At 45.6% G+C, this 22,046-nt stretch overlaps 1 protein-coding gene and 1 long non-coding RNA gene across 2 annotated transcripts; both read right to left on the bottom strand.

Annotated features, from left to right (window-relative positions):
* Nucleotides 1-4,955: 4,955 nt before the first annotated feature.
* Nucleotides 4,956-5,318, bottom strand: LOC120694773. The gene is made up of 2 exons (XR_005683650.1): nucleotides 5,106-5,318; nucleotides 4,956-5,023 (listed from the first exon to the last, which is right to left on the bottom strand). It is a non-coding gene; the product is annotated as an uncharacterized LOC120694773 (long non-coding RNA).
* A 6,095-nt stretch (nucleotides 5,319-11,413) lies between these two features.
* Nucleotides 11,414-14,959, bottom strand: LOC120652594 (protein SAWADEE HOMEODOMAIN HOMOLOG 2-like). Its single transcript, XM_039930467.1, has 7 exons — nucleotides 14,756-14,959; nucleotides 14,454-14,616; nucleotides 13,457-13,520; nucleotides 12,867-12,915; nucleotides 12,242-12,385; nucleotides 11,556-11,669; nucleotides 11,414-11,461 (listed from the first exon to the last, which is right to left on the bottom strand). The coding sequence occupies exons 1-7, from the start codon at nucleotides 14,957-14,959 to the stop codon at nucleotides 11,414-11,416; spliced, it is 786 nt and encodes a 261-aa protein (XP_039786401.1).
* Nucleotides 14,960-22,046: the final 7,087 nt, after the last annotated feature.

A 22,046-nucleotide genomic window follows, 5' to 3' on the forward strand; every position in this document is an offset into this window, starting at 1 on the left:
GAAATCATATGTACCTTCTTCTCCATGGCACAGTGCATTTGCTCCTGTCAAAAAGCAGTAAAGTTTGCAACTGCCTAGGAAAAAAAATCCTGCAAAAAAAAATGGGAACATGCTAACATGTTGGTGTTTTTTTTAAGTTGAAGAAACCTTTCCGAACAATGATACAATAAAAAATTTTGGATGTTGCGAACTTTCAAGTAACATGACAAAAACTTTGTAACTGAAAACTGAATAACTAAAATCTCATATTCTAAAAACTTCATATGTCACATGCTTTTGAAGCCACAGGCTTAAAAACACATTCAGCGCACACTACTTGGAAACTTAGAATACTGATAATCAAGAGCTTTTCTCTAAGTTTTAGATATTTTCTTTCCCTATATGTAGCAGGTGATGTATATGTCAGAATTAAAATATATGATGCCTCTAGTTGAAATTTTCAGACAAAACAACTATGCATGCTTGTTTCTGGAAACAACCCTTGATGGCATCCTTGTGAGTGAATAAAAAGAACATATGATCCTTGGTTTGAACAATATGTATAATGGTATGTTGAATTTAATCTCTCTAGTGAAATTACCAAAAGCCTGAATGCGTAGAACACTGTGATGAAAATTTACCTACTAAACCTAGGCTTCCGCATGCAGCTCATCAGATAAGATAAGATAAAAAAATTAGATGCGGAAACCTAAAATCAAAATCCTACGGGTGCATGCGTGCAGTTGCTTCCCCTTGCTAGCAGGGTGCTGTCGTGGTGGTGTGCAGGAGGAAGATGCCATGGTGCTGTGCAGGAGAAACATGCCATTGATTCGAGGGGCAGGTAGGATGGGAGCGATGCGGCTCACCTGAAATTGAAGGCCAGCGACAGTTGCGGCGGTCGATTTCAGCTCACCTGAAATTGCGATCCCCTTCCACCTCGCCATCGATCCCTTTCGCCCGACTACGTGCGGGCGAAACGACGGTGCATGGCGAGCTCGGCGTGGCTTCCCTTCTCTTCTCCAGCGGACTCCGGCTCGATGCAGACGAAATGGAGGCGTGACTTCCCTTCTCTTCTCCTGCGTACTCTGCCTCGATGTAGTCGAAACGACGGGCGGCATCCTCGGCGTGGCTGCCCCCTCGACTCCGGCGTACCCCCACGATGCAGGGGACCGAAGCGCGGCGGAGATCGGCGCGGCTACCTCCTCGTCCCCGGCGTACTCCCCATGCAGCAGGTGAAATGGAGGCGTGGCAAGCTCGTCGCAGCTTCTGCTTGCTTCTCGTGCGCACTCTGCCTCGGCGCGGATGAATCGCACGGCAAGCGCGGCGCATGACGTCAAGTCAACGCGTGTCTCCGACGATTTGCCGCCCTATCTCCCTCAAATCCGGCGATTGGATCCCCTTTCGCCTGCACATCGAGGCTAAAGGAAGGAGATAGGGGAAAGGGGAATAAAACAAAGCATGTCTGCAATTTTTGAAAATGACAGTGGAATCCGAAGCGGTGGAAATTGGAAAGCCAGCCACCGTCTCCATCTCTAAGCAGTAGAAACACGTGGGCCGTTCGCTGCAATCACTTGCGGCGCGCGCCCTCTATAAGAAAACTGACCGTTACGTGCAAGCTTGCAACGCGGAGCCGGATGGGCATGGTTAACGCGCACGCCATTTGGGCGTCTTTGGATTGCAGGATTCACAAAAGGGATTTCTTAGGACTCTAATTTCAGCAACTTTATCACCCACTAGCATAGACTCACGTGCCACACGCACATGTTTTAAGAAATCTAATTAGATTTTAATTTAAAAATGTATTGAATTAAGTATTAACTAAATTAATATTTAAAACGAATTCTAAAAATATGCTTAGGTCGACACAAATCCAGTGCAACATGAATGGATTACAACGGATAATTGAGAACAAAACTATATGCATTCTTTCTCCCCCCACGGGATCAAATTTTCCAAACATGGAAAAAGAAATGATCTCACCTCTATTCTCCATCTTAGAAAAAGAAGAAAAAAAGATCAAGATCAGAATTAAGGTTGTGCGCGAATACAAGTAGTGCTGAATAAAATTCAGTAACTTATCTCAAAACAGTTTGAAGCTCTGGTGGTAATAAATTAAATGTGAAGCATACTCATGTAGTTGAATATGAGGGCGACCTCCAAGTCGGTGTCGGGGCCCGCCGACTAGTTGTTCAAATCCTACTTTAAATATAATTTAAATATAACTCAATAATTAAAAGGGTGCTATTAGGGATTTTTAGTTATAATAATGGTACCTAGTGATTGAGTATGAGGGAGTTGGAGTGTATATACCGTATAAATAAGAGGGTTAGATTACACAGTACGACTCCTGTGGAGCCGTGGAGCGGTGGAGGTCATAGGGATCAATCTGAAGATAAAAAACAATTATGCGAGGGTCTCATCCAAAGTTCCAAACATTTTAAGGAGCAATTAGGAGTGCCCAATGGAATGAGGCCAGGTAATTCTATAGTACTGATTTTGTATAGGAATCAAACGGTCCTATTTACAAGTCGTACTAGAGTTGTAAGACATCGACAAACACTTGTACTCTTTTAAAATTGTGCTTAACGAATCTGCGGTCGGCTTTACCAAAATTATAATGATGTAGTTATTGCTTCACCACCTTTTGAGATTTCTAAAGATGGTTCGTAGAAGGAGAATGCTGTCTTCCTATTTATATGGACTGACTCCAGGGAAAAGCTTGGCCCATAGGCCCATCTGTTTAACCTCAAACGATTTTCTCGGCCCGCGTACTTTTGGGCAGAGTTGGTTGAGTGCAACCTAATAGAAACAAAGAAGTAAAAATAGAAACAAAGAAGTAAAAAATAGAAACAAAGAAATCACGAGCGTATGGAGTATTGCAGGGTCCAAAATCACGAGAAACAGATAAGTGTACTAGTAATGAATCTAGTTTGTCTCATGGATGTGGATGGAAAAAAAAAGGGCATCTCGATAACATTTTCCTCGTTGTACTTGCTTTACAGTTTACATTCTAGATGCTTCAGGGCGCCAACGGCGTGTAACCTCAGCTCCTGTTGGGAAAAATTGTTTGATTCCATCGTATTTAATTTGGAGATTTCATATGTGTTGTTCATGGACATCTTCGGGACTACTTATCAGGACGACTGCAGCTGTCTGCGGATCGTTTCAGCTATAAAGACGCCATCACTAATCTGTAATAGTAATTGAACAAATAACTTGAACTGTTATTTTCACAGCATGCTGCTTAGAGTAACTCCAGTTAAGTGACTAAATTTGAGTGACTAAAACTTATTTTATTCACCTACTTTTTAAGTTTAGTCACCCAAAATATAGTCTCTACTCCAGCAGCACCGACTAAATAGACTAAAAAATAGTGGGCCTTACTTTTGGTAGCCTAAGTAGAGGGTAACCAAATTGAGAGAGTGGGAGATGAAATTTAGTCACCCCCTCATTTTAGTCACTTAAATAGAGGCTCTGCTGGAGATGAAAATTTGAGCAAAATAACTAAAATGTGAATTTAGCCACCCAAATAGAGACCCTGCTGGAGTTGCCCCATTGTCACTTGTCAGATCATCATGCAAAGAAATGCACGTCTTCCTATCAAATGGACTGACTCCAGGGAAAAGCTTGGCCCATAGGCCCAGCTGTTTAACCTCAAACGATTTTCTCGGCCCGCGTACTTTTGGGCAGAGTTGGTTGAGTGCAACTGCTGAGAACTGGGCTCTTGCCACTTTAATTTCTTCTCTTGGTGAGATATCTGCAGAGGCAGGAGAGGTTTCAGCAAAACAACTTGCATGATCTCTGATTAAAATGGAATCGACAAGTTTGCACAAGAGCTGCACCTTTCAATAACCATATTATAGGAAGGAAATTTACTTATGAAGTTACAACCCATAAAGGTCATCTTTTTTTTTCTGTGATACTCAGAGAAAGAACGATAATTCTCACAATCAGGTCAATTTAAAATGTGTAAATTACCATTTCATAACCGTATTACGCACAGTCTGACAGGACATTTGAGGATACCTGACAAAGGAATGAAGGGTGATAATCTCTCTAGGAGAGGAATTGGCTTGATTGTGAGGCCAATCCTCACAATCATGTTGATATGGGAACATCTTTTTCCAGCGTTGTTTATCATTATGCAAAATTCATGTGGCATGCTATTCATATGATGTTCGACATTGCACCACCTCGGAATGAAGATGATTTATTGAATGAATAGTCTAAAGTTTAAACGGGTGGCAAAGATGTAAATTAAACTTGTTGACAGGGGCACAACGGTATTTTGCCAGGCACTTTGGCTTACACGAAACACTGAACAATGTGTTTGACAAATGCCAACCAAAAATTTCTCTACACGTACATGATGTCTTTGTTCAGCTGGGCCTCACTAGCTCTAGTCTAAAGAAGCTGTTGATCTAGGTGTGCCACACGCTCAAGACGAGGGCGATGCACTCCTTAACCTCTCATCAAGCGCCTTTCATGTTCAGGAATCAGGATTAGTCACTAATGCTAAAACTTTTGTCCATCATCTGCCTGCTGGGGTGTCTCTTTGTCTCTTTGATGAGTAGCGGGTGATACTCTACCTTTTGTGTAATATATCTGTGGACTTTGTTCATTCCTCGTGGGGGCCGGGACTCAACAAAGGGCATAATGCTGAGTGGTACTTGGACAAAGCTAATCTTTTAAAGTGGCAACTGATCGAGCTCGCCCTTTGTCTGGATGCCATGGATCTCAAAGTGCAGGCGGGGCGGGTTGCGGCCACTCGCAAACCCGCAACGCTCGCCGCAAAATTAATTGGCGGGTTCGTGGCCGTCCACTAATTAATATGGCTGCCGAATTTAGCTTCGTGGTCTTCGTGGCCAACCTACGGAACCCGCATGGCCCGCATGTGCATGTGATTGCTTCCTTGCCTACGCTGCATGGTACTACACACGTTTGAGTTTGCTCTTAAAAATTTCAGAAAAAGCAAATCACAAATCTTTAACACCATCAATAACAAAATGTTCAAAATATTGCAAAATAACCTCTTGCTTCAGATCTGCAAGTTTCGAAAACAATAACATTTATCATTAGAATTTGCAGGAAACTTTGACTACAGGTTAAAAGCATGTGCAGATTACATTAACTGACAAAACACTACTTCCAGTAGATCGGCATGCTCTTCAGCACTTCAACTCGATGATCTCATAAGTTTTCAGAAGACTAATCAAATCCCAAATCTTGGCACTGCGGTAATCTTGATAGAAGCCTATGATCTGAAGTCGAGACTCTAACAATAGCAACAAAGTAAAAGTATGAATCTTTATCCTCCAATCTCCATTCTTTCTTCGAATCTGATAAGTTAAAAAGAAAAGGAAAAATTTTATGAGAACTGCATTATTATGTTCAGAATCTAAACCTGTGCATAATTATAGTTTAAGTTCAGGCACTAATGATTTTACTCTCTATATAGAGAAGTGGCAAAAATCTGATCACAAAATGGAAACAGTATTGTCAGTTGCTTCCACATAAGGCTCTGCTCGATCTGACGTTAGAGAATTAGTGGCCACAAGCATTGTGTGTAAACTACATATTAGAGATAGTCAATTATCTTCTTTTAGTTCAGATCTTGTCCGTGCATGTGAGCTCTCAGATCTTGTACGGGCAATCTAGTAACAGCTAGCAAGCTGGAAAGAACCTAACTGAATGCAGTATTATTTTTAGAATGACAGACATAATTCGAACTTTCTTGTGGTACTTCCAGAACTACTCTTATTATTTTTTGAAGACCCCTAAACTGTTATTAGACTATTGAATTCAGAAATAAATCTAACAGAGCAGTGCAAGAGGCTTCATCAACTCATATCAGATTTGTTAGCTACACAACAAACCTTACGCAATATAAAATGACAGATTCAACAGAATGAAGTGTGGAGCAGAGTAAAACCTCTAAGCAAGACCATGACTATAGAATGAAGAGGCAATATTTCCAGTGCATGCCAGGAGAGAAAGAAAGGGATCCTTACCCTGGTATCGCCAAAAATAAGCTAAAATCATGGCTTCATTGCTTGCAGCAGCTCCACTCTTTCATGCCATCATGAATTAAAGGCTGAAATAACATATGTTAAGAAAATGGATGATGATTTATTAAACATCAATAGCAGAGTTCAAGTTTGTCAAGTCTGAAAAGCAGGATGCATGTATAACAGTACAAGTTACTAAAAATGAGATTCCTAATCCCTTATAGGCACACTGCTGCATAACATATTCAACAAGAAAATACCAGATTCAAGAAAAACAAGTACTTCAGTACCACCATGCCGCAAAATGGTAAGACATTCAGTAAAACAATACCTGACTTCGGTGCTCCCGGTCGGCCGCCGGTCCTCCTCCTCGTCAGAGCCCTCCTCCTCCCCATCCTTCCCGTCCTCCAGCCCCACCATGGAGGAATGCCAGCCGAACAGGTCGGCTCCGTCTGCCGCCTCCATCTAGTGCCGCTGGAGCAGTGGCGGCGTAGGGCGAAGATGCGGCGTGGACGGCCACTAGACAGCGGCGGCGGTGGAGATGCGACCTGTGGTGCGCGCCGATGGGTTGAAGTGCAGCAGGACGATGCTCCACTCTGGGTCCGCGCAGGTTGGAGATGCGGCGCCGGTGGGCGGGGGAGCGGCCACGCCGGGAATGACGGTGGGTGGAACGGGAACGGAGGCAGCGGTGGCCACGGGTTGCTCCCCGGGTTGTGCGGCCACGACCACACGGGGACGGGAGGCGGGTGGGACGGGAACGGCGGCAGCGGCGGCCACTGCCCGGTGGGCGCGGCCACGGGAACGGCCACGGTCGGTTCAGGCCGTGCGGGGCGTCGGGCGACGGAACAGCGGACGAGCTCCGGCGGCCGGGCTTGCGGCGCCGGCGGCCGGGTGGGAGGGATTGCGGCGCCGGCGGCCGGGCGGACTGCCACCGCGCTAGGGTTGTCGCGGGTCTTGCGGGTTGTATCTAGTGTTCGCGGGTTTCAGTGGACTGTTCACTGTTGGGCCATGAGAATATTGCAGCTGGGCCGCATTAGTCGCAATACCTGTTTTTGCGGGGCGGGTTAGTGGGCTCGTTTTAAAACCCGCCCCACCTGCAATCTGACATGGATCGATCTCCAGACCCTGCGTGCTGACAGGGAAAGGAAGAAAGTAAAAGAGACCGAGCTCGATCGGAGCCTGCTGACGGAGAAAGGAGCACGGCGAACGGGGCCATGGCGTGTGCCGTGGGCCCCACGCGCAAATGAAGGGGAAAGCAAGCGCGTGAGCGAGCGCACAAAACGACCGCCGCTCGCCGTCACTCGCCCGATCCCCACTTCGCAGCTCCCCATTCCCCAAGGTCGGAGGAGGAGCGCATAGCCATGGCGGAGGACTGCGTGACCCGCGTGTGCGCGCTGGCCATCGCCACCGCGGCGTGCGTCGGTCTCCCGGGCGCCCTCGTCTACGCGATCGTCCGGACCGCGGCGGCGCGGCGCTTCGGCGCCACCGCCGCGCTCTCCGTCTTCGTCGTCTTCTGGGTCACCGTCAGCGCCGCCTACTACCCGCGCGTCTGCGCCGACGTCGTCCGGGGCTCCCCGCTGGTGCGGCGCCTGCGGGGCCAGCAGCGCGCACTGCTGCCGCGGTCGTCCGCGGCGGAGGGAAGGCAGGGAGGCCGCGGCGGCGGCAGGATCCGCCGCCGGAACGGGTCGCCGGCGCCGCCGGCGCACGAGCGGCGCGCGGCGCCTGCGCCGCAGGCCCACGACGAGACGACGTTCGAGTCCTGCGCGCGGCGCGCGGCGCCGGCGCCGCAGCCCCACGACGAGACGACGTTCGAGCCCTGTGCGGTGTGCCTGGGCGACGTGGAGAAGAGGGTGGCAGCAACGTGGCTGCCGGCGTGCGAGCACGTGTTCCACTTCCACCAGCGCTGCGCCTGCATCGACCAGTGGCAGCACCTGCACGGCCACCCGACCTGCCCGATCTGCTGGAGCGACGCCTACGTCGCGCTGCCGCTGCCGCACCAGCACCAAGGAGGCCACGGTAGCACTGTTCCCCTGGCGCTGCCGCCGCCGCCACCGGCCGTTCGCGGCGGCGCCTCGATGGTGCCGCCGCCGTTCGTGGCGCGAGGTCCACAGGAAGACCACCATCGCGTCATGACGGCGCTTCCCCGGGAGCCACCGGCGGCCGCGCGGGACGACGCCGGCGAGACGTCCGAGCGGTGCGCGGTGTGCCTGTGCGACGTGGAGAAGCAGGGGGAGACGGCGATGTGGCTGCCGGCGTGCCTGCACGTGTTCCACCGGCACTGCATCGACCAGTGGCTGCACCTGCACGGCCAGTCGACGTGCCCGATCTGCCGGAGCCACGCCTACGTCGCGCCGCCGCCGGCGCCGGCGCCACCACCGGCCGTTCGCGGCGGCGCGCGGGCGGTCGTCGACACCCCGGCGTCCTACGAGCGGCAGCGGAGCCTCAATGGTGCCGCCGCCGTTCGTGGCGCGAGGTCCACAGGAAGACCACCATGGCGTCATGACGGCGCTTCCTCCTGTGAGCCACCGGAGGCCGCGCGGGACGCCGCCGCCGGCGAGGCGTCCGAGCGGTGCGCGGTGTGCCTGTACGACGTGGAGGAGGACGGGGAGACGGCGACGTGGCTGCCGGCGTGCCTGCACGTGTTCCACCGGCACTGCATCGACCAGTGGCTGCACCTGCACGGCCAGTCGACGTGCCCGATCTGCCGGAGCCACGCCTACGTCGCGCCGCCGCCGGCGCCGGCGCCACCACCGGCCGTTCGCGGCGGCGCGCGGGCGGTCGTCGACACCCCGGCGTCCTACGAGCGGCAGCGGAGCCTCAATGGTGCCGCCGCCGTTCGTGGCGCGAGGTTCACAGAAAGACCACCATGGCGTCATGACGGCGCTTCCTCCCCGTGAGCCACCGGCGGCCGCGCGGGACGCCGCCGCCGGCGAGGCGTCCGAGCGGTGCGCGGTGTGCCTGGGCGACGTGGAGGAGGACGGGGAGACGGCGACGTGGCTGCCGGCGTGCCTGCACGTGTTCCACCGGCACTGCATCGACCAGCAGCTGCACCTGCACGGCCAGTCGACGTGCCCGATCTGCCGGAGCGACTCCTTCGCCGCCGGAGCAAACGGTGTGACGTTTTCCGGCTTCCGATCTGTTCCTGGCGTAGGCGTGGCGAGGGGCAATGCATCCTAGACGGACAGTCACTACAGATCTCTGGTGGATCTAAACAAGAAGACTCTTTAACGATGTAAGGTGGAGGCAAACGGTGACTTGCAGTAGATGCAGCTTGGTGTTGTCAGTTTGGCTCAGGGGCAGTATCCTGCCTATCTATGTTGGTGCTATACGACTGCCTTGCATTATCTGCCCCATCTCTTCATTTTGTAAACATTTTCTTCATGTAGATAAGGTGAAATAGCCAAAATCGTCCCTCAACTATCGCTCAAGACTCAGTTTCGTCCCTAGACTTTGAAAACGTCAACTTTAGTCCCTGAACTATGCTAAACGGGTCAATTTCGTCCTCCTCATGACGTGGCGTGCCATCATGGACCGCCAAGTCAGCGCCCAGTCATCATATAATGTATTTTGACCACAAAATTGGATTTGTATGGCGGAATTAACATGGGAGATGACGAGGTATTGATTGTTAGATTTCATTTCAACGGAGAATTTGTTCTTGATGGGTCACAGATGCAGTATTGCAATGGGGATTTCCGAGTCTGAGGCTGTGAACGAATCTGAGTTTAGCTGGCTTGAGGGTAGAAACGGTATTTCCCATCAGATTTTGACTATTTCGCCTGTAGATAATATGTATACTTGTGAGAACATTGAAATGAGCAGTAGTATTTCTACAGTATAAAGCTGCAGAATCTAGCTCTCCTGAAGAGACGAAAATAATTGAACCACAAGAGAGTAGTGGGGCATGCGGTATAGGTAACCACACGCTGATCGAAAAAAGATTACCATGACCCATGGCGCGTCCTATTGGAAAGTGCACTCCAAAGCTTTGCTTGGCGCGTAGCACGTCCATCCCCTCCGATTACCTCGTTCATGCAAAAGCAACACCACGCAAGCAACGGCTGGCTACCACTATATACAAGCTAACCAACCTTGCTCTGTACACGTATATAAAGCAGGGCAATTGGACAGAGAGTTAGTGCGCCCTCTCTCTCTCTCTCTCTCTCTCTCTCTCTCTCTCTCTCTCTCTCTCTCTCTCTCTCTCTCTCTCTCTCTCTCTCTCTCTCTCTCTCTCTCTCTCTCTCTCTCTGCTTTTCACAAGGTGCAGACCATCAGGTTAATTTTAGAACACGCGTACAGTTAAACGTATGTACTTACTCCAAAATACAGGTCGACTGCTAGTTTTCTCCTGAAGTAAACTTCTCTAACAACCAAGTTTAGTAGACTCTATGGCACACAACAATAAGCTGCTTCAGCGCGTGCGTGCACACGATCGATCGCCGGCCAATCCATGCATGCACCTGCTGCCCCTGCTGCAGGCTAGCTAGCACGTATACTACGAGATATGTGTGTTTTGAAATATATTTAAAAAAACTGTACTGTTCACACATATTCAATTCGTTTCCATTCTGGAGCAATAATGTTCAAAATAAAGCTACCAATATACCATAAAATTAAGACAGCATTTTTTTTGCGAAAATATATCCGCTACAGGCGACCCCCTTTATTTTACTGCACAGATGCATGCTCTGTAATAGCAGCTGCCTGTCGAATACATCAGGGCCCCACAGGCGGCCCTTGCAAATGCAAACAAATTAACCACCTGTTTAAATGGTTCTTGTGGCTGCGATCCGAAATCAAACAAATGATGCATAGGATATGGCGACCAACTTGATACCACAACATATTATTTCCTGAGTTATTACTCAGCTATATTCTTTCACTTCTGTATAGCAGAAGCAAAGTCTGAAGCCTGTCGCTCGAATGCTCGTGGTCGACCGCGTAAATTCCTCAGGTAAACAAATTCCTATATACATAAATTTGAAAGAATGATTTAGTACCATGCAAAAAAAAACACAGGCTTAAGGCGGTGGCTGTCTGGATTTAAATGTACTGAACGTAAAAACTGGCAAATTCAATTTACTAATATACATTGTGCAGTATTTTTAACATTGGGCCCTTGAAGTTCAATTAAATATCTATAATTCTTTGCATATTTTCATGAAACAAAACATATGATAATTAAATTGCTTTTTCTAACTAGCTAGCTAGTACACCAATATAATTGAATTCAGATCCTCAGATTAAACACTGGTAAATTAATCTTTAATCTTTAAAGACATACAGTGCAATTTAGGCATTATGGTCCGTCCTTAATGGATCAATGGTTCCAGGGAATCAAATAATCAAATGAAAAGGGCAACTAGACATGTTAATCTGTAAGTTGAGTTCTGAAATATATAGCAGGTTCAGCACACACGCACGTACTAGCTTGAATCACTGTCAAGTAACGGGTTGTTAGACAATGGATCAGGCTGTAGGTCATAAGTAACACAAAGTAAAGTACATAAATTGTTACAATCATAAAATTGCAGTTAGATCTAGACAATATTAGAAGTGGAGACTTACCTCAGATTGATCATGCTCATAGCGAACAAGGAATTTGCAATCACATTCCCTCGAATCATGTATTTTCCTACCATGCACACGAGCATCAAAATAAAGACCGCCCTGTTCACTTTCCTGATTGTTTCAGAACAGAAGTGCTCATTCATGAGTGACCACACTACCAATAATGCAAACGATAGAACTAAGGAACTAATGATAATATATAGTTCCTGTCAGTATTACTTTAAAAATATAACACAAACATGGACAAAAAGTAAAAAAAAAAAACATAGTCCAACCTGCAATGATGGCCTGTAGTTTTCAAGTAGGAAGTTTTTTCCTTGGTATACAGTTACAATCTTCGGCATGCAGTTACAATCAGAAAGATAGAAAAGCCTAACAGTTGAGGCCTTAGATGTAATTATTTTCAGTGGAGGGCAGGGGCGTAGCTAGAAATTCAATTTTTTCATTGTTAGGGGGGGCAACCGTGCTAATTTATTTAAAAATTTGATCAAATTCTAAATTTCGAATGCAAATTTGGGAACCATAGGGGGGGGGGGGCAGACCCCTCGGCGCCACCCTGGTGGAGTAACGAAATTACAGAGGAAAGATGCTAATCTCGAGTTCTTGTCTACATGGTAAAGCCAACTACAAGATGCTAATTAAGATATAGCAGCAAATTAAAAAGGAGTTTAAGACTGCAATACCTTATAACAAAGAACAAAGTCCCAACAGCGCACAAGTTCACATTCTGTGGCCCTGAATGGAACAGAACGTTGACGCAAACAAGTACGAGCGTTGACCCATCCAGCTTCTTCTGCTCCAAATCCAGATAATTGGACTATTGCTTCCTGAAACCATAAACACAAGCAAAATGACCCAGTCAGTTAGTTAAATGGCACATGTAGCAAGAACACACAAAATGACACAATGTGCAAGGTCTCCAGTCCATAGATATGTTGCATGGTACATGGTTTACGGGTAATTCACTATCAGCTAATTTATTTTTTCAATGCAAGGTCAAACGTTAACCCCATTTCCACCGCAGAGTCATGAATACATTGTATAGTTTGTGTTACAAAGTATAGACTGAAAGAATGAGATTACAAGACAAGAAATTATACTTGAACTATAAGACACTACTTGCGCATCGCCTAACAGTTGCAAAGTATAGCAGACTGATTGAGCTTGATTCAGGAAGCCAGTTTGCTAAACTTGCAACCAGATCAAAACATTGTCCTATTTAGCATGCTGCTTTCACAAAGAACTAACATAATTGTTTCAACCCATTTGCAAAATCAATAAAATTTAATGGTAACTTAAGCTCCTTACCAGTTCACCTAATTCAGACGTCCTAAAAGAAATGACATCAACATCATACCTGCAATGCAAAACGGTGTCACACATATTGAAAAATCTAGGTAAAAACTCCTTGAGAAGTAAGAAAACTAAAGTTATTATTTAATAGTGAATGAATCCAAAGCTTTCATCATTTTGCCATTAAACAGAAGTACTTAATGACCAAGTTCAACTTCCATACTGTCTTGATATTTTTCTTTTGCGAAGAACATAAATTCATATAATCTTTTAATGTCATTGGACAACAGTTATTGTGTTAGCTAATTATGTACCACTTCATATACATACTATTACTTTAAATGACAACAAGGACGATCAATTAATAATAATCTCATAATTTTGACCAGCATGTGATATATAACAACCGATAAATGTTAATCAAGTGAGTTCATATTTTTCTCATTATTAACAGTGTATATATAGCACATAATCATATATGGAAAAATATGATGACATCAATCATGGAGCCCATGGGAAAATTTGAAATACAATATGCAGCACACAACTGACTCCACTACTTTTTTCAGCTTGAAAAATAAAATAAAGTGCAAAGATCTACATACCATGAGCCGTCTCTATCTGACTTGGCTTCATATTTGATCTGACTTCCCTCCATAGAAATTTTCCCTAGTTTTTTCAAGCATGTTAAGAATTAGAAAAAAGGAAATGAGATAATAAAGATATAATGAATTCTTGATGCATTTGTCTATATAGTTATAAGATGGAAATTATAAAAAAACTAAATTAGGGGGAGAGACAGTTTTCTTGACATATAGCTCTTAACAAGGTATCCAGGAGCAGCCAGGAAAGACGCTGAAACTTCACTCGACCACTTTACAGAACGAGATGAGCATATGACCTATAGCACCCTAGGTTTGAGACTGGGCGCACTATTTGCCTGTTTTGTGGAGCTTTGGCTCCTGCTCCTGCTCACGCCACATCAGCCTCAGAGCTAGAGCTCCACCAAACGGCCAGGGTGGTCGAGCGGCTTCTGCTGTCGTGGTAGAGGAGCTGGAGCTGTTTTTTTTTTTGCCTTGCATGCATGCAAGAGCCCTGAAAACCAGCTACGTGGCTCTGGCTCCGGCTCCGGCTCCGGCTCCAGCTCCGCATGAGGAGCCCTCCCAAAACGAGCCATATATATGATTGTGTTCGCTATGATAGCGATATTATGATGTAGCAAAATAATGAATGGGATGAAAAATAAGTTGTACAGAAATTATATATGATGCAAGGAACTAATTCAACCTATCAGTTTGGCCGCATGAAATTGGATGATTTTTTTCATATGAAATGGGATGATGTTTTTGTAAAATTATAATATAGAGCGGGTGTGAGTTCTGTTGTATCCTCCCATAAAAAAAAAGGCCACCAGAAGCACGCATCCTATTATCCCTCACATATATAGAAGAGAAGAAGAAGGAAGCAATCAGCAAACACATACAAATAACTCATTCAAAAGAGGTGTACATACGAAACAAGGCATGGTTGGTGCCCTAGTAATTATACCCAATGTACACCAGCAACACACAGACACTCAGGGAGCTATAGATCAGTGCCCACCTGAGGAAGAACCGGCGGGCACAGCAGCCGAGGAACCGGCAGCAAGCTGCTGACGGTAGGCCTCAACCCTACGGGCAGCCAAATCCCCCTGTGCCGCCTGCGCTGCCCTGGCAGCCTTGCCCTCACGCGAATAGTAGCGCCGGTTGCAGAACCAGTTACGAACCTGCATCGTGATCGAGTACCCAGATCTGAGTGAAACAGTGAATCGGGTTCCTGAATTCTGACATTCGAGACCCGGAATTCGATCCGAATCTACAGATCGATCGCCTCGGTGTGCGCGGGGAACCACTGCACGTACGTACCTGCTTCGGCTGGATAACAACCTTGCCGATGCGTTCAGCGGAGGCGCTAAACTTCCTCGCGAGCTCCTCCATGGCGACGCGGTCGGGGCTAGGGTTGCGGAGTGGCTGCAGGCGCGCTTCCATCTGCTCCACCTCGTCCGGCAGGAACCGGAACGGCGCCGCCGCCAGCACCCAGTCGCTCCTTGCGCTTGGTGGCCGACCCATCCCTCTTCGATTGGAGACGATGACGACTGCAACTGATGCTACTCCGGCCTCCAGACGATGCTGGATGGAAATTCAGAATGAGAGAGAGAGAGAGAGAGAGAGAGAGAGAGAGAGAGAGAGAGAGAGAGAGGTTACTAGTGTGCGAGGGAAGGGAAGAAGTGCTGCGTGCTCTGTGCCCTGTGGCATCGTTGTCATTTTTGTCTTGTCTAGCTCACGACGTAAGCGTGGACTCGCTGCTCATTTGTCAGGACAGCATGCCGAGTTGGGCCGAGCCCCATGTATCGTGTTTGGCCTGTTTGCCTATTTCACTATTGGGCTGCGCCCATTTACTTGCCACAGGTAAGATCAAGATTGGTTCAGATTGTGTGTAGTGTTTGGGTACCCAAAATCTTAAAACCTAAATCCGCCCCAAACACCGATTCAAATGAAAATCCATCCCCGAAACCGAAATATGCGGATACCCGAAACCTACTTTATATGGCAATATAGTAAGAAAAACAAGTACTTTCTATAAATATATACATAATATATATAACATTCACATGTATATACAAGAGGCAATAAAAAGTAAATAATATTCTGAGTCAATTTAGAAGAAATTTAATAGTCTAAGTACACAAAGTTATTATTACTATACTTCATAAGTTTTTATTCCAAACAGGTATCTATGGGTGAAAAACCGAACCTGAAACCAAATCTGATAGGTTTCGGGGCACTGAACCCGAAATTATCCCTGAACCCGAACCCGCTAGACCCGGAACGCGCGGATATCCGACCTGAAATCGAACCGTTGCCATCGTTATTTGGGTCGCACTCGTACCTTTGTTAATTCCTTATATGACACTCAATAAAATCCGATTCCGCATGTGGCACTATAAAATTTTGTCTCCCTTATTTGACACCAAGATTTAGCTTTCATTTCTTTCTTTACACTTCAGTTATATCCATTAGAAACTTTGGTCAAATTCACTCTCAATATGTCAAATATTTTGTATGTGGACCAAAATATTCCTAATATATATGAAATCTCTAGTTTTTCATTGAATAATTATCTAACTAAAGTTGTTAAAATTGGCAAATGCAATGTGCAGATTTATATTGTCCGTTGGATATTTCACGGCAAATTATTTGATTTTATTGTTCCATGTTCTATATATTTCACCATATATAACAAGAACCTCTAAACTACATAATATGAGGGGTAAAAATTCTTTTTGGTGAGATATGCTAGCAAAATATTGCTTAATAAAGGTCAAAATATTGCTTATTTTTATTTTAAACTTAAAATAAAAAGTATAATTTCTGGAGTTTTTCTAGAGCTGGGTATGAGGAGCTCCAAAAACTTCATAAATCTTCTGGAGTTGAGACATGCTAAACACACCATATATTTTTATAATTTTATTACTTTTAATACAGATACAGATGGAAACAAACTTTATGAGAAAATTATGGTTTTCCACGAGATTTACAATTTTCTAGTTGAAGTTTTTATCTAAAATATTTTCATAGGGATTCATTCTATCTGTGCTCAGAGCAAACCTAATATTCCTAGGATCATCCCCGAACCAGCCATAGGTGTTATCAATATGTCTCCATTGAGCACAATCTGCAGGATGACGTAGCATTGTGTCTTTATTACATCCCTCCTCATGCCAACGCAGCAACTTCGCCTCCTTCTTATTTGCAAACATCCGATGCAGTCTGGAAACCAGAGGAAAGTACCATGCAACTTTCCTAGGAGTCCACTTCTTCCTCTCATTGATGTTGTCCTCTCCATCATCACCACCATCCTTTCGACGCTTGTACCTCGATGTTCCACATTCAGGATAATTGTCCAGATCTTCATTCTCTCCACGAAACAGGACACAATTATGATAGCATGTATGAATTTTTTCAATTTTCAATCCCACGGGACACACAATCTGCTTGGCCTCATACACAGTATCCGGTAGTAAGTTTCCCTCTGGCAGCATATCCTTCAAGAGAAGAAGCAATGCTTTGAAACTCTTGTCTGTCCAACCATGAGCAGCCTCCAACCATGAGCAGCCTTTAGTTGCAGAAGCTTCAGGTCCCCGGTTACCCTCGAGTACTTCTCACAATGGGAATAAAGAGGTTTTTTTGGAATCTTCAACAAATTGCTTATATTTGCGCACCTCAGCTTCAGTCATCTCATCTTCTCCCCTGACATCATGGATCATCTCCTCAACATTGTCGACCAAGGCATCAAACTGGTTCATTGAACTCCAAAATGCACTCCTCATTGATGTCATCATAAGCTTGACCGTCATCACAGTTGCCTTGTTCCCCATCTTGATCATCATCCCCACGCCCTTCTTGATTATCGGCGACCCATTCCCCTCTTTCGTTAGGCCCTTCCTCTCCGTGCTTATTCCAACAAGTGTAATTTGGTACAAATCCACGAATGATCAAATACGCATAAACCACTTCGAAGTCAGAGTATTTCTTATCATTTCCGCAATCGAGGCACGGACAGTACATTGTTGTTTCAGACCTCGCTTCCATGTTGGCCCTCGCAATCTGTATGAACGACTTCAAACCCCTCAAGTACTGCGGACAACAATGGGTAGAAAGACCCATCCAACTTCTATCCTCCATCTACATCCGCAAAACACAAGACTTTTTAAGAATTAACTGAAGATCGTGGAGGGGAGAGGAGGGAATGGGGGAGATCAAGGGGGGGAGGGAAATCGAGCTCTAACCTTGCACGGCACTCAATTCGCCCAAAAGCGCCACCACCGCCGCCGGCCCCTGCCGCCTCTGCCCAAGATCGAGGGCAGCTGACTGCCCGAGTGGCGGCTGCTAGAGGGGAAATACTAGGTCAAGAACAATTGTGACTAGCATCGTTTATAGGTGACGGGTGTTGTTTATAGGTGACGGACGTCAACAACAGTCCATCACTTATACTAAAGATCTCACGTCACCTTGAAATGATTACAGGTGACGTGCTCCACATACCGCCCGTCACCTATATTTTTCTATCTCGAGAATCGCAATCGCCGGCCGTTGCCCTCTCCGCAACCGCACACCGTTTCGAATTCCGGCCTCTCACCATTATAAATACTGCCTCCTGGCCTCTTCTTCTTCTCCACCCGCCACCGTTGCCATCCCCTCACGCCGCCGCTGCCGCGATGTCCGGTTCAGGTTCAAGCGATGGACTCGTTGTCGTCGTCGCCATCGCCGTCTTCCTCCCCCTCCTCCCCTCGTCGCCCTTGCCTTCGTCCTCCATCACCTCCTGCGCCGGCCCCTGCTCTTGCTCCGGCCCCTGCTCCGGCGCCAACCCCTGCTCCGGCTCTGGCTCCGGCGCCAGCAGCGGCGGAGGACTTCGATCCGGACCACCCCTTCGGCCGCGGTGACGCCTGGGCAATGGGCGTCCTGAGGCAGTCGTTCAACGAGTTGAACAACTGCCTCCGCCGCCATGCCACTCATGGAAAGCGTCGCCAGATATGTGTACGCCATCTTCAAGGTGGCGGAAGTTATCAGGGGACTGCCATAAACTATGTATATCGTAGTTTGTATGTAGCTCCCTTTATAGATGATGAACTTCTGAATTGTTATCTCGCAACAATCTCGCAATTTCGACCCTTTTGTTATCTCGCGCTATTCTCAGCATTGATATCTCATAATTTTCATCCTTTTGTTACGAAAGCTTCCGACAAAAATGGCAAAGTTCGTGGGCACTGTTAGATAAGGCAAACACATAGGTGACGAACTATACGCGTAATGCATCACCTTTCAAGTACCATAGGTTAAGCGCATCACAAGACGCGGTGACGCGCTAAGTAAAGGCCGTCACCTTCGTAGCTTCTGTCATAGCCCGTCACCTTTGAATGTAATTTAGGTGATGGGGCGAAAAATGTGGACTGTCACATCAAATGTAGGTGACGGGTTTCTTTAATATTATGACACATCTCCTGGTTCATATTGTGAAAGAGATAAACATTCTAGGCCCTGTATTTCTGCACAATATGTTTCCTTTCGAGAGGTACATGGCAGTCCTAAAGAAATACGTTTGCAACCGGCCTCGCCCAGAGGGATGTATCACTAAGGGCTATGGAACAGAGGAGGTCATTGAGTTTTGTGTTGAATTTATTGATGATCTAAATCCAATTGGGGTTTCCATGTCACGTCATAAGGGGAGACTGAAGGGAAAGGGCACACTAGGAAAGAAATCTAATATGCAAATCCCCGAAAGTGAAATCCGCAAAGCAAACTTCACCGTTTTACAGAATTCAACTCTCGTGGCTCCATATATGGACGAGCACATGAATATTGTACGTTCCGAAAACCCATAGAAGTCTGAGGCCTGGATTACACGTCATCACATAGATAGCTTTGATGTTTGGCTCAGACGAAAACTCATGGGAAACATAACGATTGATGAACAACTTCAATATGGCTGGCTAGGGGACCATCGATCACAGTAATGCAATACCAAGGGTATGAGATAAATGGATATACATTTTACACAATAGCCCAAGACGAAAAGAGCACAAACCAAAATAGCGGTGTGCGTATTGATGCAATAGGCAATGATGGGAATAAAGACAGCTACTTTGGTGTCATTGAGGAGATATGAGAGCTTGACTATGAGCCTTTGAAGATTCCTTTGTTTCGGTGCCAATTGGTGAACCGAGCAGGAGGCGGCGTAACAACAGACCAGTACAGGATGACGATAGTGGACTTCAAAAAAATTGGATATAAAGACGAACCATTCGTCCTCGCCAAGGATGTTGCACAGGTGTTCTATGTGAAGGACATGTCTAGCAAACCTAAAAAAAATCAAGGCAAATCTGACGACGAGCCAAAATGTCACATAGTTCTTCCAGAAAAAAGAAAAATTATTGGAGTTGAAGACATTTCGGATAAGTCAGAAGACTTTGATCAGTTTGATGACCGTCCTCCATTCTCTGTCGATGTTGACACCAGTATCCTGTTATCCAAAGAGGACGCTCCTTACTTACGTCGCGATCACGATCAAGACACTTTTGTAAAAAGAAAGGTTATCAATGTTTCATTAAATAATGATGTGTAATCATTATGTTGTACTTTGATGTTCATGTGATCAAATGATTTATGTAATTTACTTGCAAGGGCAAACTCACAAATGTTAGTATTTTTAATGAATTCATTTTATTTACACTAGATATATGTAATCGTTTTCAACTAAAGATGACGAAATTAAGTACGTAAATGTATATTCAAATTAACTAAATGATATAAATTACAAAATTTTTAATGAAATTATTTAAGTTACTACGAAAAAACACATTTCAAATTAATTTTTGACTCAATATGACGAGTTCAGAGCGTAAACCTATATTCAATTTGATGCAGTGATGCAAAATACAAAACTATTAACCTTTTTATGGTCAAAACAATAAATATTTGCAATTTAATCCATGTATAAAATAATTTACGCACAAAACAAATTCAAAACACAAAAAAAGAAAAATTGGAAACAGTATGACAAATTAAGTACATTACATATACTAAAATTAAAAAGTGGGTACAAAAATATAATTTTGCATGGGCTAAATAATGTATATACATAATTTTTTGTGATTTAGTTAAGTTAGTACACATTAATAGCATATAGGACATGAAAAAACAAAAAATGGATTTAGGCTATTTAGTAACGGGCCATGTAAACGCCGGTACTAAACAGCCTCAACGAAATTTTTCCGCCAGTTGAGGTTGTTTAGTACCGGGCACAGCCACGGCCCGGTACAAAACGGCACAGGAGCCAGTTTAGTACCGGGCGCAGCCTCCGACCGGTACTAAACTGGCACATACTATATATAGCACAGCACTTAGCGCCGATCCGCGATCCACCCCGTCTCCTCACTATCGATCTCGTCGATGGCCGTTGTCCCGCCTCCGCGCCTCTGTGCCGACATCCCGCATCCGCGTCGGCGGTCCTCCTCCACGTCGTGCGGCCTCGGCGCCGCTCCACCTCTCCCGCCCCCGGCCTCGGCCCCTCTGCGCGCCGCGCTGCCACGCCGCCGCCGCCCGGGCTCCGCCACGCCGCCGCCGTCGGGCCTCCGCGCGCCGTCGCCTCGCCTCCGTGCCGCAGCAGAAGCCCGACGCCACCGCCGAAGCCCGCCGCGCCCGACGCCGACGCCGAGCCCCCTCCGCCACCGCACGGCCTCGGTCCTCCTCACCGCCGCCGGCCCCCTCCGCATTGCCGCTCTGCTCGCTGCCACGCGCCACCGCCGACACCGCCGGTACGCCGCGTGGCCTCGCTTGCGCCGCCACCCGGCCGCCGGCGGCCACCCGTCGGGCCAGCCAGCGCCCTCAATTTGCTGACGTCAGCATTTTTTATATTTTTTAGGTTTTTAGATTAGATTAGATAGTTATATATATGAGTTGTAGAAAATTGTACAAATGGTAGGAAAAATTAGAAAATTGGTAGAATAAAATAGAAAAATAGTTGAGTAAAATATAAAAATGGTAGAAAAATGTAGAAATGGTAGAATAAATTAGAAAATTGGTAGAATAAACTAGAAAATGGTAGAATAAAATAGAAAAATGGTAGAGTAAAATATAAAAATGGTAGAAAAATGTAGAAATGGTAGAATAAATTAGAAAAATGGTAGAATAAATTAGAAAATGGTAGAATAAAATATAAAAATGGTAGAATAAAATATAAAAATGGTATAAAATTGTAGAAATGGTAGAATAAATTAGTTGTAAATTATGTGTTATTTTATTGTATTATTAGTTAATACTCTTTGTAAATTATTGTATTATCGGTACGCCGCGCCGGCCACGCCGGATTGAGCTGACGTCAGCCCCCAATTTTTTTTGTTATTTAATTCTTTTTTATATTATTAGATAGTTATATATACGAGTTGTACAAAATTGTAGAAATGCTAGAGTAATTTAGAAAAGTGGTAGAATAAAATAGAAAAATATTAGAATAAATTAGAAAATTGTAAATAAATGTTGATATCATGCATGTATATGTATCTTGATATTTATTGTAATAAATGTTGTATTATATAAATATATATGATGAAAAATATGTGTTGTAGAACTTCATTTATTTATCTCGTAATTTGTTATA

This window comes from Panicum virgatum, chromosome 1K (genome assembly GCF_016808335.1).
Source record: "Panicum virgatum strain AP13 chromosome 1K, P.virgatum_v5, whole genome shotgun sequence".
Taxonomy (NCBI): Eukaryota; Viridiplantae; Streptophyta; class Magnoliopsida; order Poales; family Poaceae; genus Panicum; species Panicum virgatum.

Excerpts from the sequence above, each read along its gene's own strand:
- LOC120652594 (XM_039930467.1), bottom strand. The coding sequence starts at position 14,959 with ATGGGTCGGCCACCAAGCGCAAGGAGCGACTGGGTGCTGGCGGCGGCG. Across the intron at positions 14,617-14,755 it reads TTGTTATCCAGCCGAAGCAG|GTTCGTAACTGGTTCTGCAA; the intron begins GTACGTACGTGC and ends ATCACGATGCAG. Across the intron at positions 11,670-12,241 it reads ACTTTGTTCTTTGTTATAAG|GAAAGTGAACAGGGCGGTCT; the intron begins GTATTGCAGTCT and ends TGAAACAATCAG.